The 19484-nt window shown below is 38.1% G+C and overlaps 1 protein-coding gene across 2 annotated transcripts in view; it reads left to right on the forward strand.

Moving 5' to 3' along the window:
* ATP11A (ATPase phospholipid transporting 11A) overlaps nucleotides 1-19484 on the forward strand; it is a 231298-nt gene that overhangs the window by 168498 nt on the left and 43316 nt on the right. For both annotated transcript variants that reach the window (XM_084616791.1, XM_084616792.1), the window contains exons 13-22: nucleotides 144-317; nucleotides 1907-2070; nucleotides 2392-2463; nucleotides 4013-4086; nucleotides 4383-4486; nucleotides 10396-10577; nucleotides 11953-12204; nucleotides 14016-14190; nucleotides 15580-15682; nucleotides 15944-16089. In XM_084616791.1, the coding sequence (XP_084472917.1) occupies nucleotides 144-317; nucleotides 1907-2070; nucleotides 2392-2463; nucleotides 4013-4086; nucleotides 4383-4486; nucleotides 10396-10577; nucleotides 11953-12204; nucleotides 14016-14190; nucleotides 15580-15682; nucleotides 15944-16089 (1446 nt within the window). The remainder of the gene's footprint in view (nucleotides 1-143; nucleotides 318-1906; nucleotides 2071-2391; nucleotides 2464-4012; nucleotides 4087-4382; nucleotides 4487-10395; nucleotides 10578-11952; nucleotides 12205-14015; nucleotides 14191-15579; nucleotides 15683-15943; nucleotides 16090-19484) is intronic.

Here is a 19484-nt window from a genome sequence, read left to right on the forward strand (position 1 = left end):
CCCAAAGGAAAGCCACTGTGTTCTTCTTTAGTGAGGACCAGTAGCTAAGGGCTTGAAAATTATACAACTTGATTTATGAACAGAGACTTTCTCAGTGTCTGATAATAAATCCAGTTCTCTTTAATTAATGTATTTCTTTGCAGGTTGAGTATGTCTTCACAGATAAAACGGGAACATTAACTGAGAACAATATGGAATTCATAGAATGCTGCATTGAAGGGCATGTTTATATACCTCATGTCATCTGTAATGGGCAAATCCTCCATGATTGTACAGGCATTGATATGATCGACTCTTCTCCAGGAGGAAGCGGGAAAGTACGATGCCCCTTTAAAAAAATATGAAAATGGACTGATCTTTATGTGGAAAAGAAAATTATAAATGTCCCAGAGATTTTAGTAAACTAAGTGGGTTTCTGGTGGAATTGTATCACAGCATAAATATTTTCCTCTTGTAGTTTAGTCTAAGGGATTCATTTGGTTAACAAGAAATGTCCAAGAGAATCCACTTAACAGAATTGTAAAATATCGTTAATTGAAAACTAAAATATGAAAGTTTATCAAGTTAATAGCTAAACATCTATAATAATAGTTAGTTGACTGATTAAAGTGATAATATAAGACAAAAACTATGATAAAATGGGCAAAAATGAATGCTAAAAGCATATTGTATAGTCTTCATAAATTTAAACTAGTGCAAAAGTTTTTTTTCTGGGTGACTCTATTCTCTACACAGTTGCAGTTTTTGCTGTACAGGAAAGAGAGACAGACACCGAAGTGTGATTAGAGCACGGGCTGCAATTCTTCTTTGGCTTAACTAAGCAACCTTCATTGGGATAAAACAGAACCCCAAACAACAGCCCAGGAACTAGCAGTTACCTCTTAGATATGGTTCCCAACCTGCACTCAGAGGCCTGAGATACATAAAGAGAGGCTGTCCTTAGTCAGTCCCTGCAACTGACTGTAAAGGTTTCACCCCAGCTCCCAAAATCGCCTACCAAAGCATACCTTATATGAGCAACCAGAAAGGGGCTGTTTCAAGCTATGCAAGACAGGAAGTCCACACACTCAGCTGACAACATCAAAGGTCCAAACCCAATGCTTTTCTGGCTCTCAGCTTGGATTTAAGGCCCCTAAAAACATGCTCTGTTATTGTGCAGTAAACACTTGTCAGAGTAGCAACAGAACAATCAGAAACTCACCCCACAGTAAGACCTGGGTGCTGAGAGAAAATTTATCATATCACTCTTGTCCTTTCTCTGTGACCCACAGCCTTCTGCAAGAGCCTGTCTACTCCCTACATGATTATATTCCACAGGGCATCTGCCTGAGAGTCAGGGCGAGCCTGTCTCTACTCCCCTTATCTTTAGCCTGCTGCCTGCAGAATCATATGTAATCTGTGTTCCTTCCCCTGTCCTAGGGACTCCCGCAGGAACCTTCCTACAACCTGCACCTCTCCATTCTGCTCCTTTTAAGATTATACTTCTTTCAGAGAGTTGCATATGAAATAGGCCATTTCCCTTGATCCAGGGATTCTTACAGGAGTCGTCTTACTTCCTGCTGCTCTCCTGAGCTGCTTGGTGGCTTTTATGAGGACCAGGTAATCTTCAAGCCGTCACCTGATCCTGGCTTTGACATCATCTAGGAGGAAGCTTAATTAGTCATGGGTAGGGCTCGCATCCAATTCCCTCGTAAAGGATTAGCCACCATGTGAGACTGTATTACCTATCAAAAATATTCATAATTGGTTGTAGGTACAAGCCCAAATCAAATAAGTGGTTCCAATCTCCTACAGAACAGAATAATTTAGAAGGAAGATTGGGTTTTATTTGTTTTTGTTTTCATTTTTCGTATCCCTTTTCAAAGTAATACTATATAATGACAATACTTTCCTTTTTATTTATTAGGAGAGAGAGGAGCTATTTTTTCGGGCTCTTTGTCTTTGTCACACTGTTCAAGTGAAAGAGGATGACAGTGTAGATGGATTAAAGAAAGCCCAGTTGTCCGGAAGATCTTGTGTGTATATATCATCATCACCTGATGAAGTTGCTTTAGTTGAAGGAATACAGAGGTACGTGTGTAATTTGATCGTTTTTAGGTCTCCAAAATAATTTTGAATATGGATATTCAATTCACTGAAGCTGAAAATATATTTCAGCAGCAAAATATTATTAATAAGCAACTTAACAGAATCATATCAACATGTGATGTTTACTATCTTCTTAGCATACCTTAGTGATTCTTTTTCTTAGCTATGAATGAAATCAAAACGGAATATTTCTATTTCAGAAGATAAAGTCGATTCTTAAGTACTTACAACGTGCTAAGCTGTGTAATTATAAATGTATTACTTGTAATCTCTCCTTGTCTGAATTTGCATTTAAATTTGCAGGCTTGGTTACACATATTTAAGGCTGAAGGACAACTTTATGGAAATTTTAAATCCAAAAAATGATATTGAGAGGTGAGTGGTTGTGGAAATATGAACTGGTTGGGTCTGAGGAAATGGATTTTATCAATGGTGTATACAGCAATTTTTTCTTTCGCTAAGTATATTCATTTGTAAACCAAAAATTTTGAGAAATAATAAACCACTTAGTTGAAGAATGCTAATGCTTTACTGATAGTTATAATTTACAGGACTTCTCATTTTCTGTTTTCACTTACTCTGACAGTTTGAGAAACTATGTAGTTGGAAAAATGGGAAAACAGCAAAGGTATAACAAGGTAGTCCGAGGCAAAATGGTGTTTCTCTGGTATATAAAATTAATATGGCTTCATCTGTTTCTATATATTTTATTTTAAACAATCCTATTTAGTTTTAATGGAGAATTATATCCCTGTTGGAAAATCGTTTAGGTGGTTCAAGTAATTTACAGAAAGGGTACTCTACTTTGTTAAATAGTCTGGGACTGTAGAGTAACTTCTGTAGAACATTTTTATGAGTAAAATTTTCAAAACCACTTAAATCCCACAGAAAGTTAATAGGATTTATGTGCTTTTGAAAATGTTAATCTATATTTCTGTAGAACCCCATTGGTTTCATTCCTGTTAAGTAACATAGGACTCTGATATTTATAGCTAAATTCATAAGCAAATGGAGGCACAGTAATAATTTGGCAGGTAAAGTATGGAAGTACTAAAAAATACTTGGAACTTACTCCAATTTTCATTGCATTTTGCAATCATAAGCCTGATCCAGCTTCCTGCTAGATTTGTACCATTGACTTCAACAAAAGTAGTATTATGGCCTTACGTAGTTTTTTTTTTTTTTAATTCCAGACTGTAAAAACATAGAACTGAGTAAATTCTCTGATTAAACAAGTGAAAACAATATGATATGGTCTGTCTAATGATTAGAGCATTTTTCATGAGTAAAATATTTACGGAGAAGGGCCTTTCAGAGGTCAGAACTTGGGTTAAAGATATGTTTATATTGAAAAAAAAATTGGGACTCTTTACTTTATAAAAAATTAATAAGAGACCTAATAAAATACATTAAATGAATGGTATGGAGAAGGTAGAGGGGAATCATTGGGTCGAGGGGAATATTGGTGTTGGATGGAGATTTATTGGGGGTAGGAGTGCCTTTCCCTTTGAGGAAAACAAGAATATTCAGAGTTATAATAAATCTTAAAAATCCTAAAACATCTGAGGGATAGAAACCCTCATACTTCAAGGCATAGGACAACCTCTAGCTATTAGGGACTAGAAGGAAACTTTCCCTGTGGGCAGTATGTTCCATATCCCTGTGTTATAGGGTTTCTTGCATCTTCCTCTCGTACTGGCTGCTGTCAGTGACTGGATACTGGACTCCATCATGCAGTCATTACCCAGCCAAAACTCCTGGTCTAGTTGCCAGGGGATTCACCCATTTTTCCTTAACTGACTGCATCTTACTTTGTTCCACGGGGCAGAACTTATAAATTATTATCTAGGATTAGTAACAAGCTTAGCTGTGTGAAAAAACAGGCTAACTTCAAAATGGTTTTTTTTTTTTTTTTCTCTTTCAGGTTTGAATTGTTAGAGATTTTGAGTTTTGATTCGGTAAGGAGGCGAATGAGTGTGATTGTCCGATCAGTGGCAGGTAGAGATGTCATATCCTGGATTTGGTTTGCTTTGGAGGGAGGGGGTTAGTGGTTTGTGAACTTTGTCTTGATTTTGAATTCAACTGGGTCTCACCAGAGTGTTCTTTTCTTCATGCTGTGCTCTTTTCTGTTCTTCCAGTGATACTTTGGAATTTTAAGATGGTAATTAGCTCTCTCAGAACAATGTATGTCTGAAGAAACTGTCTTTAAAAATATTTAACCTGTTTAAAAACTTTTTTTTTTCTTGAGAAAATAAATTTTAACCATTTTAAACTTCGTATTTTGTCTCTTTTAGGTGACATTTTTCTGTTTTGTAAGGGAGCAGATTCATCTATATTTCCTAGAGTTACAGAAGGCAAAATAGACCAAATACGATCCAGAGTTGAGCGCAACGCAGTGGTAAGATTAAATATTAAATGGCATTTCCTGACCCTGCATTGTGTACCAAGATGGGGAGGAGGGTTCAGGGAGCCTCCACCATTGTGCGAGACCTGGACACAGCTACAGTCCTTCTGCCCTCCTGAGTGCAAGGATTACTCTTCATCATAGCCTCTGTAGCAGTAGCTGCCGACAAAAGTGAGCCCCCTCTCTCCTCTGCCCCCTGGAGATCTTTCCTCTGAGGTATGATTTTTGCCCCAATGCTTAATAAACACCAAGAACTCATATTTTGAAGGATATTTACATGTTAATTTTGTGGTTAGGATAATCTAACTAGTAGTTATCTATTATTACCCAGAACTAGTTAATTAGCAGTCAAAGGTGAGGTTTTTAAAAAGTGCTCAGCTTTGGCCTAACTTTTCCCCATTGAAGTCAGTGGTAAAACTCCTATTGAAAATCCCACCCCCACTTTCAGTCTCCAGCTTGGCATCTGATATTTTTACCGACTTTAGAATACTTCACAAGATCTCCTGAGAGAGAAAACATTAGAACATAATTTTGCTGTAAATGTTCTTGTTATGAGGAAGCAATACAACAATAATGCCTGTACGTACATTTTTGCTCGCTAAAAAGGAAGTCTGAGCTTGCTCGATTCCTTTGGGAAAAAATATCTAACTTGGTTACTTGAAAGATAGGATTAGGGGTTATAAATACTTGTCTCACATGCCATTAAAAAACAATAAAGGCCATTTCAATGAAATATTATCATCTCTTTTAAAATAAGATAGCATTGACTGGCATCAGATACTCAGACTGAAAACAGGTATTACTACAGAAAGTGAAGAAATGTCCATCAATGTTATCTGCTGTTTTAGAGGAAAACTGGATTTCCTCTTTAAAACTCTTTCCCAGAGCACATTACTAAGCTTTTACTATATAAAATAGCTTTCTCCCCTGTGAGAGAGTGGTTGTTTGGAGGTGGAAGAAGCTAATAAAACTGAAAGAGCAATTTAATATTACTATATCCATCCAAATTCTGGCAGAGTCTGAGAGAGAATCAAGACCCTCAGTCTCAATATTTCTTCATCCTGGATAATTGCATTTAGGCCAAATTCTTAAATATAGCTGCTTCTTCAAGAGCATACAGGCAGCAAATTGGCTCACATGCTATGATAAATGATAGGTATCTCATAGATGTCCTGATGATTGTCCTTTTTGGATTGCATATAAGTAACTTTGTAGAGAGCTCGTCTATCTTTATTTTGCTTGATTAATCTTCCATACGAACATTAAATGCCACTTAAAATATATTTCCTCTGACAACATCATTTAACTGGGAAATAAAAATCTTTCTTATTCTAATACAGTTCATAGTTCAAAAGTTTGAACCAACTTGAAAGGTCGTTGCTGGAATCTAGTCTTAGCAGTCAACTAAACTGGAACAGTTAGATTGAGTCATGCTTTCAATATTGATCTGGTCCTTTCCCTCTCTTTTGAAAGATTACTAAGACTTTATTATTCATTTTGTCCATTTTGTCATGTAGACTTTACTGACTAACATTAAAATAACACTTCAGATTCTGTGTCCAGGACAATATACTGCTTTTTTACAAGAAGCAACATCAATTTATCAATAAAATCACGAAGTTGGTTGCCCAAATTGTTGTGACTGGAAGGAGTAAAATTACTAGAGCCTCATCTCAAGCTAACTTCTTCAAAAAGTGTCTATTAATGCATTCTGTCTCAAAGTGGAAAACTAAATTGAGAGGTGGTTGTAGTTGTTAATTGCTAAATACCAAAGTACAAAAAATACAGAGGATTCTATAATCAATACAAATTAATAATCTAAGGTGATGGGCAAAGCGCTATCACCACAAACTGCCCAGGCTTTAACCAGGGGAAGATTAGCCTAAAACATTCAGATTAGGAGCTAGGATTTTCTTATTTACTAAAGCAAAGTACAGTAACACCAAGGGCAAGACCTTGCTGTCCTTCCATTTTCAATTAACTGACTTGCTCTTCTGTCCAAGTAAGACAGTCCTGTTGATCTAACAAACCAAAAAAATAACATTCATTTTCTTCTGTCTATGCATTATGTTCATTTTTAAGTAAAATTCACCTTTGTGCAGAGAGCCAGCATCAAGATCTGTACATGGGTTATGTGGCATTTAATGCATTGGCCTTGTGCTGATCATCTTCATAGGGATGAATTTCATCTTCTTATGTGTATGTTCCCTTCCAAAAATGAAATAATGTTGTTTCCTCTTCAAAAATTGAATTCAGTCATCTTTGGCAACTGGGTTCTGGGCATTGGCTCAGATGAGTTAATCACTTTATTAATAAACATTCTTGGCTTTGTTGCCATCAGCTGTTTCTTTCCTCATGGCTCCTTATAGACATAATTCAAAAAGAGCACATTGCACTTCTGATTTGTACATTTTCCCATCATATTTTTGATAGCGTGACTTTTTTTCTTTGGAGAAGGGTACATGGGTTACCTACCTTCTATTTAGTAAATTCTACTCATGGATCAAAATATATAAAGCCAAAATGGTAACAGTGGTAGGTTATGTTATAGAGCAGAATCGTTCGGTAGTGCCCATCAAACTGTAAGAGACTTGTTTGTATTTATTTGTCGGTTAGATTCATGGGAAATTCCTTTAACTTTTCAGGTTACATTAAAGGTACTCATTAACAGTATAAAGGGAACTTGCAATGATAGTTTGTCATAAATAGTACTATTCTTTCTAAGGATGTGTAAACCAGTTCAGATCAAATCAGAAGTAATCTCGCTCAAAATAATATACTCAAATCTGTGCTTCCTGGTCATGATCAAGATAGAAAGTGGAAACATCAAATTACTAGGAGTATGATAATTACTAATCTTGCAGTGCTGTTCTGTGGAGAGCAATATCCATATCTCAAGGCTGGAAGTGGTGTTGATCAAGTGAAATGCTGTTGCCATAAAATTTCTAACTCATTTTTGGTGATTGTTACTTGTTTTTATCCTTGGCACTGTGGTCTGCTATTTTGGGGACAAATAGGGAGTGGGAGGATGTGATCTAGGTCAGACGTTCTCAACCTTTTTCTTTCGGACGCCCCCACCGATATGCTATAAAAAGCCCAAGGCCCAACTGGGAGTGGAGCGGAACTTCAGAGCTCTGGGCTTCAGCTGCTAAGCCAGGGGGCTCAGAATTTCCCCCCCCCCCATGTGTGCCAGGACTCAGGGCTCCAAGCTTCAACCATAGGTCCCGATCAGTCTGATGCTGGCTCTGCTTCATGGACCCCCTGAAACTGCCTCGCAGTCCCCCAGGGGGCTGCAGACCTGCAGTTGAAAACCATTGATCTAGGTGTTGTGGGCAGTCATCGGGATGCTTAAGGTACTGTATATTAGTAATAGAAGCCACTGTGAGCCAGTACAAAAATATAGTAATACCCAATCCCTGCAGTAGTGCAGTGTGAAGGTGAACACATGACATTTACACACAGTGAAATGCTTTACTGCTAGTCCTCAAATTCAACTGCTGCATTGCAGCAGGGCTCTTTTCAAGTTCCAAAATGTAACTGAAATAAAAATGGAATGCTCTCTCTCTCCTGCCTTTTCACTTTGTGATCACCACCCTCTCTAACATGGGCTTCTGTTATTCTGTCCTTTCTTGGCTCTCCTGCCTCACTGATGTTTTTTTCAGAGGATCATCTTCCCTTCCCTCTCCATTTCTATAATTGCTGACCAGAATCTGCCATAGGTTCCCTCCTTTTCTCCTTATACCCTTACTCTCTTGGTGATCTCGTTGACTCCTATGATGTCTTGTCACCACTGTGCTGATGACTGTCAGATCTACCTGTTTATTCCAGACTTTACCCCTTAGTCTAGGTTCATGTATTTTTCCTCTCATCCTGAATGTCATAGTACTTATTTTAAATTAAGTATGGCAAAAACTGAATGTTTCATCATTCCCGCAACACTTCCCTTTCTCTGTTTCCATTGATAACTCCACTATCTTCCCCATCTCTCTAACTGGAAATGTCGGAGGGGTTTTTTTTGGGCACTTCCTTATTTCTCTCTTCAACTCTCAGGCTGTCCAGCAATCTGCAACTGTAATGAACTTTTCCTGCCATTTTTACCATGTCCCTTAATTGGTTCTTTGTCTCTTTCTGTGTAAAATTAAAAACTTTTGTCACTGAAAGCTTGAGAGAACTCCTGCCTATACATGTTACTTATCCTCTTGACCCTCTCCATCTCGTACTATGCAATCTGCCTACTCTTAACTGCTGATTGTTCCCACGCACTCATTCCTCAAACTGGAATGACCTCGCTCTGTAATGTGTCAAGCACCTTCAGTCGTCTTCAAATGCCTCCGCAAAACCCATTTCTTTCACCCTGATTTCTGTCACTCGCTTCCACTCGTGTGCTATCCACTTGATCCTTCTTGCACTACCTCAGCCTCATTTCAAAAATCACAAGTTATATAATTCAACCACAATATAACATGACTCATGTTATCATTTGGCCTTAATCCTTGGCCCTCCTTTCACTGCTTCTTCCTTTATCTTCATTTCCTTTGTTTCTCTAAATAAGTATGCAAACTCCTTGGGGACGCTTCCATTTATAATTCTCAGTAAAGTACCATTCAAAGTTTTGGAACTACATAAATATTTAACAATATCTGACACCAGCAAGAAAATAATTGATCATACTCACATCGAAAATGGTCAAAGGGAAATGTTCTTGTTGTATTGCTTTCTGAACACTTGACATTCCACCTGACTTTCAGTCCAATTACTGTGGTGCATTTGCTGAAGTGTAACGTTATGGTGAAAAAGGTACTGATCGTTCACTAGATCATTCACCAGACCAGTACATACAAGAAAGTAGCTTCTTATTTGATTTCCTTTTGTTAATGAGATACTTGACATCCTGCTTTGTTTTATATGTGCTTGCTTTCTCTTCTTCTGTTAGAATTAAACTATTGTAAATTAAGAAACGATATGTGCAGTAAATATAGGATTGAGATTATCGTGACATTCAGGTATTTTGTGCTTTACTTCACAGAATAATATAACTATAATATTTAGTTATCTCAGAATTGGATGATGCCTGCCCTTTCAGTGTATAAGGAGTTACTGAGAAACATGAATTGTTTTAGATTAGACAATTGTTTATAGCTCTCAAAAGTGAGGTCTATTTGTACAGTTTTAGTATTTTTTTCATTTGTACCTATTTAAAGATAATCTCGCCAAATGAATCAGAATTTTAAAGCTGATCTTTTTAACATGGAAAATATATCAGTAAAATCAGCTGAAAAAATTATAAACTTGAATCCCTTTTAAATAGACATAAAAATGCTTGCCTACAAATTAAATCTTTGTGCATATAATGTAAAGACCAGCCAAGAGCCAAATTCTATCCCTGCTTGTGCAGCAGCACAAGGGATTAAGAGTGAGAAGCACCCCTTTGGACCAGGTTGCAGGTAGCAGCTGAGGAGGGGCAGCAGGCTCCACAAAGCGAGTACATTTCCTCCTCTGTGCAGGTAGGTAGGAGAGGTCAGAAAGGGGAACATATAGCCTTAGTTTCCCATGCTTTTCCACCTACCTATCATACGCACTCAGCAGGATAGTTGCCTTGGCATGTCAGGCAGCATGTGCTGCAGTGGGTATAGACCCAGTACAATTTACTCCCTACTTGGAGGGTCACAATGTCTCTCCCAGGCTGCTCTCAGAGCAGCATAACATCCTGATGCCTCTTGTTCTGGCAGATTATATAGTCATCATCGAGCCCTAAACTGATATAGAGAAACCAAAGAGGGACTCTTCATATTAATCATAAATATTAGATAATATTAATTTCTTCTATTTTCAGAAATTTTCTTAATGGTGTTTAAGACTTTCACAGTATAAACATTGTTCTTTGTTTTTATCATATTCTTTAGGAGGGACTGCGAACATTGTGTGTTGCATATAAAAAGTTCACACTCAAAGAGTATGATAATGTCTGCAGGCTGCTTCAGAATGCAAAGATAGCCCTTCATGATCGGGAAAAGAAACTGGCAGAGGCATATGAGCAGATAGAGAAAGATCTTATTTTGCTTGGTGCTACAGCTGTTGAGGACCAGTAAGTATATTGCTTTGGATATGTTGAATGATGTATACTAGCAAATGTGATAAATGGGAAGATGCGCCTATTACCAGAGGAGCAATAATTATACCTCTTTTTTGTATGAGGCACAGATCTCTTTATTTGTATCCATCTCCTATAAATTAGCTACCTACATTCTCAGTTATGCATAATAAATACACAGAAATCAGTATTTTCAGATAATCAATGTTGCAAATTATTACTTTTACTATTATGTTTCTAAGACCTACTACAAATAAAAATGTTAAATATGGCTTATTTCTTTCAGTCATAGATACCATACTAAAATAAAACTTTGAAGAATAACATGTCGTGAATATTACCCAAGTATTTCTATACTCATTTGATTTGAGTCACAAATGGTAATGAACATTTTGATTTATATCAAAGTCAGCATATTCCTAGAATTGTTTAATCAGACTATACTGTATATTCACACACAGACCATAATTAAGGTTGTATGAGCTACCTTAATTCTGGCATTTCCTGAGTTTTGAGTGCTTAGCTTTGCAATAATAATTTTCTTTTAATTTGTTTTTTATGGAGTTTATATAAAATCTGTCACCCATGTGGAAAAGCGGATACAAAACTCAGCAAGGTTAGGTCTGCTCAGAAGACATTGCTTGGAATTCTTCATTTGTCACTAGTTCTGGCTATGAAGGCTGTGGAGCCCCAGAGGAACAAAAAAGGGAATCTCACACTTTTGAGAACATCACTGATGTATGACAGGGCTGGGTGGTATTCCTGTGTACCCTTCATCTGCTGGAGGGAAGATCATGGAGAAGCAAGTCTCTGAGATGGGCAGTCTGAGGAAATGAAGGCAGAATCTTTAGGGGTTGGTGAGGAGAGCAAAAGATATGCTTATTGGGTGCTGTGAGGGGCATGTGTGTGTCTGACTTTTATCACCCAGCAACTTAGATGTTTCATTTTTTTAACACAACTAATTGAAGATACTGGATATGTCCTGCTTTGAGCAGGGGGTTGGACTAGATGACCTCCTGAGGTCCCTTCCAACCCTGATATTCTATGATTCCATGATTCTATGTTGTGTGTTTGTACTTGGCCTGGAGCTGGTGAGATGAAACATCCTATTCTTTAAGTAATAAAGATGAAAGCAGAAACCTTTGAGTAGCTTGAAAATGGCAAGACACATTACTTATACAGTACATGCTGATCTTTGTCTTTAAGCATTTTCAGATTCCCAGCTATGATTTTCCTCATATTAGAAACTTCTTGTGTCTAAAACCTTTTACTGAAATACTGTTAGTGTCATGGAAACCTTTTAGTAAGGACCCTGAATTTCTCATTTCCAGTCAGTCTATCAATATTTATTGTCAATTGATATCCACAGGCTGCAAGAAAAAGCTGCTGACACTATTGAAGCACTCCAGAAAGCTGGCATTAAAGTTTGGGTTCTGACCGGAGACAAAATGGAGACTGCTGCTGCCACATGCTATGCCTGCAAACTCTTCAGAAGAAACACACAGCTACTTGAGCTAACCACAAAGAAAATTGAGGAACAGAGTTTACATGATGTATTGTTTGACCTAAGCAAAACTGTCCTAAAGCACAGTGGCAGCTTAACCAGGGACAACTTCTCAGGGTATGTAGAAAGTTCAGCTTTCAGGCTGAGAAAAGAATTGTTGGGCATTTCATAATTACTGTAATTAAATGGTTGTTAGAACAGCAATGGCAGCAGTATACTGTAGCTCAATTTATGTTGCCAGAATGTGAATTACTGTGTAGCAACTAATACCTAGTTTAGGCTTGTTACGTGCCAAAAATCTTTCCACTCTTCATCCTCGGGCTTGTTATGTGACTTACGTTATTTTAACCATTCCACTGCTAAAAATAGATCATGGACAAAAATCATGGTTATGAAAAATATATTGTTTTTATTTTTAAAAGATACTATGAACAGTATGTTCCTGAATTAATATTTTGTGTGCTCTGGGACTTCCCTGATAAGCCCATGTGCCAGGAGGTTTTGTGTACTATAATTAAGGAAGCCTGAGAGTACACCTACATGCATCTGGGACAGAGCAAGCGCACTGCGGGATCTCTTGGCCCACATGTGAACCTTGAAACGTTAGTGACTTAAATATGAAGGTAGAGGAACCAGAGAATATTGAATTATGTTTGTTGGGTGGCTAAGTGGCAGCTGCCCATGATCTGGGGAAGAGTGGTTGATTTCATCAGTTTAGAATGTGTCATGAAGGGAGAGAGGATGGTCAGAAAGTCAGAAAAATGGGATTTGGAATCAGAAAATGTCTGAATAAAACTTCAAAAGGTTAAAACTCTAAAAGTGTTTGTTTGTCTGAAAATTTGGGGGGAAATCAGTTTCTGGGTTTTCTGGACCTAGTAATACAGCGTGTATGTTTGCTTTGTTCTCTTTGTTAATTTGAAAACAAATAGCAATTTCACCCTAGTGATAAGTTTGTAATAAAGGGACAGCATCAGTTAGCAAGCATTGTTACGTTTTGGCAGAGTATTGCACAAATGTCGGTCTTGTTGCTTGGAGTTGATGGTTACTGGTTTTCCTTGGCTCTTATTTCCTAGATATTAATTCTCTCTCTCTCTCTTGTCAAGGGTTTGGGTGTGTTCACTTATGTATATTATTTTAACCTTGTATTGCAAAGGTCTTTGTACATTGGTTTTCTCTGTACCATTTGATTCATATATGTGTGAATCAAACACATTATTTATTTATTTTTATTTTAGTTGTAGGGATTCTGTGTGTGTAAGGCTAGAATGAAAATATTTCATTGTCCTGTCAAGCATTCAAGCTCATTGTCAGCTCTTAATAAATACCTCATTTTCTAGTTAATTCTGACTCAGTAGTGTGCTACTTTGATGCTTCTGTTGTTTTCAAGGTGTGAGGGAAATTTTTAATATGTCAATAATTTATCATTATAATGGGTAGCTTAGGCAGTTTATTTTTGTCAAAGATAAACAAAAGGTTGTATATTGGCAGTGGAGACAGAGGGAGGTGTTGGGAAAATAACTATTATAATTAATATGTAAATGTTTACAGACTTTTGAAAACCACTTGTTTTTCCCCCATTTTTGTTGTGAACATTCCCTTGCAGTGTTGGAAACCCAAACACAGTAGCATTATACAGTGCATGGAAGTCAAAGCATAAATTAAACGGAATCAATCTAGTTTCATTGTCCAAGCTAGGTGGTGAAATGCAAAAGTAAATAAGCAGAATGAGTCAAAAGTAAACTAGAATTTAAAAATATTTTGCTAGGAACAGCATAGAAGGATTTTCACTTTAAATATATTTACCTTGGTAGTGTCCCTTTTAATGTTGCTTTTTGGTAAATAAATTTGTCACCTTCTCTTTCCAAATCAAGACTCAAAATATGTATATTTGTACAGTAGCTCTTCACTTGCATTTTCTTCCTCAACAGACTTTCAACTGATATGCAAGATTATGGCTTAATTATTGATGGAGCAGCATTATCATTAATAATGAAACCTAGAGAAGATGGGAGCTCTGGTAACTATAGAGAGCTCTTTCTTGAAATTTGCAGGAACTGCAGTGCAGTGTTATGCTGTCGAATGGCACCTTTGCAGAAAGCACAGGTTTGTGTTTCATGATCAATTACTTGTTAACTATGCATCTATATAAATATTGAAAGTCATTACTGTTTGGGACATGTTATGGTAATTTAAAATGTTATCTTTTACTTTTCTATCCTATAAAATGGAATAAAAAAATTAGAAAAAGAATGAGAGGAGAATTTTTGCTAGAAAGCAATTAGATAATGGCACATTAAAAGAGAACCCTGCTGTGCACCTGATTTTGATTTATGTATATGATCAACTTTTATGGTTGATACATACTGGTAAATGAAACATATTTAATGAACTAATTGCTTCATCTTCTATTCATACTACATGATACTATTGGAAGAATGAGTTACCTATTATTGTGGAGTGTTAGTTCTTGTTTTTTAAACACAAATAGAAGTAAAATCCAGATGGAATAGGTAGATGGTGTAAACTATTTGAAATACTGTCCGACTCCTGTTTGCTCATTGATGTTAACATAAACATATACATTTCTGTAGATATTCCCAGATTAAAAACTCTGTTTTACCTGGAGTTCAATTTGTAAACAATATTAATAACTCCAGGGAAGGAAACGTTAAAGCATGTTGATATTTAAGACACAAAACATGGGAACATTAATATCTTGAATCCCCATATCTTTGTTTTAGTACTCATATACAGTACACATGCATATTCGTTTAGTCTAATCAATGTATTTAGTCACTCTTCTTTTCATCCTGGGGAAGTCTGTATAAGTATTTAGTTTGAATAGACCAGTTTATTAAAATTATAATGCTTGCTAGTTAAAATGGATAGATCTATGCTCCCATATTTGGTCTTCTATATCCAGAAAGACATACAGGACCCTATTATCTTTGTTCATTGTCAAGTTTGATATTCATTTTGCCAGTCATGGAATGATCATGAGATTAATATTCAAGAAAACTATTCAATAAGAAAAGAAAAGCAACTTTACTGGCTTTGGAAGCATTTGAGAAGGTAAAAACCTTTTTTTAAAAAGGATTTTACTGAAAATGTACAGTCCATATCTTGGGAATTGTTTTAATTAAAGCTTTCACAGCCTATAGATGATGACTGTGCATAAGCAAAACTTCTGAATAATTTCTACATTAGTCTCCTCAACAGTCTCTCTCCCCTACCCCTTTTAAAATGCACTAATAATACTTATAAAACCAGAGGACTATTCATACCCCAGGTTTTTCTAGCCAAAGAAAACCTATTGGGTTTAATGTATAATGATTGAATTGGACAAAAGTGGTTTTCTTCACTTTCACAGAATTTCCTTAGTAAGCATGTTGCTTACATTTAATTAACTGTACACCACGTGCCATCTCACAGCACAGTAACCAAACTGTAAACATGTCAGGAAAGAGATTTTTAATGCTAGTTCTTTTTCAGATCGTGAAATTGATTAAATTATCAAAGGAACACCCTATCACATTAGCAATTGGTGATGGAGCAAATGATGTCAGTATGATTCTAGAAGCACACGTTGGTATAGGTAAGTGTGCAGTCTAGATTTTAATTTACAAGGAAATAAATATAATTTAAAAAGTAATAAGAGGTTGCTTCAAAGAATTAGTTCCCCATTTTCTTAGATACCTTTTATATTTTATACACTCCAGCTAATTATAAGGCATAGTGAAATCTAATAATATTAAATTAACATCACCGCATGCCCTGCAACTTTGCCAGTATTTGTTTGTATGCTTTAAATAATTTGTTACCTTTCTGAACAGCTTCTAATGACTCTTTCTTCCAGGAATCACGGGGAAAGAAGGCCGCCAAGCTGCAAGAAATAGTGACTATGCAATACCTAAATTTAAACATTTGAAAAAAATGTTACTTGTTCATGGGCATTTTTATTATGTTAGGATATCCGAGCTTGTGCAATACTTCTTTTATAAGGTAGGGTGACCTCATGTAATCCACGAATATGCATATGGTATTAACTAACTATATGTAATAGGTACCCTCAACTGTAGAAAATGCTGTAATTCCACAGAAAGTCTGTTGACTCCTAGATACAAATCCCCAGGTCGTTTGCTCATTGTACTCCGGGGCGGGATTCTGTGCCACTGTGCATGCACAGAATTTATGTCCCCCCACATACTTCTTTGTTTCCCTGAAGAAAAATGACTTTCTGATGGGGAAGCAAAGGGAAGCCACAAGAGCAGTCATGCAACCCTCCCCAGCAGTATGTTTCGGCTGCCCAGGGCAGCCAGCAGAGAAGTAAATCACTGTGGGACAGGAGGCGGGACTGGGAAAGACCCAACGGGTGGCTCCTACTCTGCACCGGACTCAGGTGCTAGTCCCATCTGGGCTGGGGAGAACAGGATTTCTTCTTCCCCTGTACAGCATCTGGGGCCGAGTCAGACCTATTCCCAGATTTCTCCCCTGGCTGCAGGATAAATTGGAGAGAGTCCAGCGAAGGGCAAAAAAATGATTAGGGGTCTAGAACACATGACTTATGAGGAGAGGCTGAGGGAGCTGGGATTGTTTAGTCTGCAGAAGAGAAGAATGAGGGGGGATTTGATAGCTGCTTTCAACTACCTGAAAGGGGGTTCCAAAGAGGATGGCTCTAGACTGTTCTCAATGGTAGCAGATGACAGAACGAGGAGTAATGGTCTCAAGTTGCAGTGGGGGAGGTTTAGATTGGATATTAGGAAAAACTTTTTCACTATGAGGGTGGTGAAACACTGGAATGCGTTACCTAGGGAGGTGGTAGAATCTCCTTCCTTAGAGGTTTTTAAGGTCAGGCTTGACAAAGCCCTGGCTGGGATGATTTAACTGGGAATTGGTCCTGCTTCGAGCAGGGGTTGGACTAGATGACCTTCTGGGGTCCCTTCCAACCCTGATATTCTATGATTCTATGAAGCATTGCAAACTCCTCCCTTTCCCCTGCTGCCTGCATGCATCACTCCTCAGCCACAAGGGGAGGGATCTCTGTACAGGGAGCTGCTCCTCCATCCACCCAAACTCCGTGCATCCAGACCCCTCGTACCCAGACCCTCCCACTGAGCCTCACCCCCCACACACTGAGAAGCCCCCAATGAGCCCCACTCCCCCTACACCTGGACCACCCCAACGAGCCACCTGGATCCTCACCACACCGAACCCCAACCAGATGAGTCTGTGTCCCAGGCAGGGGAGGCTCTAGAGTGATCTCCCATCTCTGTGCAGCCAGTGGTCTGGTGTCCCCAATGCCAAGCTGGAGCCTCCACATTTATTTGTCTGAAGAACATAAATTCACACCGTGTAGAGGTCAAGCACAGGAGTTTATTACGTACAGCGCTTATGGAGTGTCACCTCGCTTATAAGGCTTAGAGACACTGTTAATCAATGGATTACAATAGAATATATGGATTTTCCATGAGCGGGGAAAGTGACAGGTAGGCAGTCCCACTTTCCCAGATAGGTTTAGCAGCAAGACATGATAGCACAGTAGCCAATGGTTAAAGGTTACATAATGTCTTCGCCCATGGTCTCAAGTTCACAAATTAACATTTAACATTTAATTAGTACTTTAATAAATGTATTTGTATAAAATATATATGTTGAATTTTTATTTGGGGTTTATAGGAATGAAGTAGCTCCTTTGATTGTCCAACAGATGCATATCTAGGGGTAAAAGCAAAGGAACAGTGAAAGTATATGGGAATAAGATTGTCTTTCAAGTTGTTCATTTGTGTTTTAAGGCAGGCATTGGTCCCTGGGAAAGGGAGCTGGGAGGAGGCCATATCATATACTGACATGCTTGAACCTTTTATAAACTCAAGGTTGGATGTGTGGGAAGAATATCTTCCTACAGAAGAAACTAACACAAGAGAAACAGGGCTTCTTTGTTTTATTTGCAACTTTGAATAAGACACAATTATTGCCCCCAACATCTGGCGTTTTGCTGACCAGGCATATATTAGCAAAAGCAAAGTTGTTTTTCAGTTATTCTGCTTTCTCTAACCTCTACTGCCTGGTTCCACGCCTTCAAGTACTTTACATTGGCCTGGTCCACAGTTTTTCCTATTAGGGTGTACCTTAGACCCTCTGGGCCTTGGCCGCCAACTCCTTGATTTTTGCCTGCAGGGCCTGTAGATCCTCCTTTAGATACTTACTGCCGTAGTGACATTCCGGATTTTATGTTAGGTTACCCATTATTGGCAGAGTATGGTGGAGCTGCGTCCTGTTAACAGTCAGGGTTGCCCTTTGGGGAACTGTCGTGCACACGGATGGGTGCCTTGAGGGGCAGGGCTTTTTATTTAGCTTTATGGAGTGGTTTGGGGCAGTTACACACCAGTAGGTACCGTTTATTTGTACCAGCTCCATGTGCGCCAGTTTTTTAGTGATGGCCACTTTGAACCTAGACAGAGTCGTTAGAATATTATATGGGCAAGTACACAAAATTTTCTTCTTAGAGTGGGTGCAACATTCACTAGGATACAATGCTTTTCCAGTGACCTCGGAGTATGCAACACCTTCTATTTTAATAACATGACCCCTCCTCCATACTGGCAGGGAGGTCACCATCCTGGCTTGCTGTAAATGAGGGATGCCCAGAGGTACCAAAAGGTTGAAGAGTATACTGTGACCTGTTCAAACTGGTTTTGGACTTTTATTGATTTTTTTTGTTTCCCCATACCCATGGAGGGGTACTGGAGAGATAGGGTTCCACCACTTTTATAAGGGCTGGGTGGACCCGCCCATTAAGGAAATCTGTTACAATTCCCTGTGTGGTGCGGCCAAAGTTTGTTTTGCTCTTCAACAGCTCTCCTCCAGGGCCTTTATTTTGGTACCATGTTAGTATAATTGGCACATGATTTTTTACGAGTGTTTGGGGGGGGTTTTTTCACAAAATTCCACACAAATTCCAGTATTGAGGTTTGTGTATTTTCTTCCAAGCCATTGTGGCAATATGCCATGTAATTGTGTTTAAATGAGGGATAACCCAGGACCTTGTAGTCCCCTTCAGTAGTGGGACGCAGCTGGCCCCCTTTAAAGGTAATTTGGACACTAGTTACATTAAGTATAGGCACTGTCCCTCTAAGAGGGCCACAGCATTGTTTAAGGGTGTTACTCTGCTTGAAGGGGTAGCTTATGCACTGTCATGATTTTTTTCAAATGCCTTCATTAAACTCCATGATCTCTGGCACCTGACACCAGCGAATAACAGGGCAGTTAGCTGTTATTAAAATTGTGATGTTACTAGTCTCCCTGTTTATTATGAGCATCAGTGTATGATTTTGTTTGGACCTTTTTACGTTTTATTGTGTGCTCATGTCCTAACTGTAGTGCCATCTTTATCTCTG

The sequence above is a fragment of the Lepidochelys olivacea genome (assembly GCF_965140295.1).
Source record: "Lepidochelys olivacea isolate rLepOli2 genome assembly, chromosome: 1".
NCBI lineage: Eukaryota > Metazoa > Chordata > Testudines > Cheloniidae > Lepidochelys > Lepidochelys olivacea.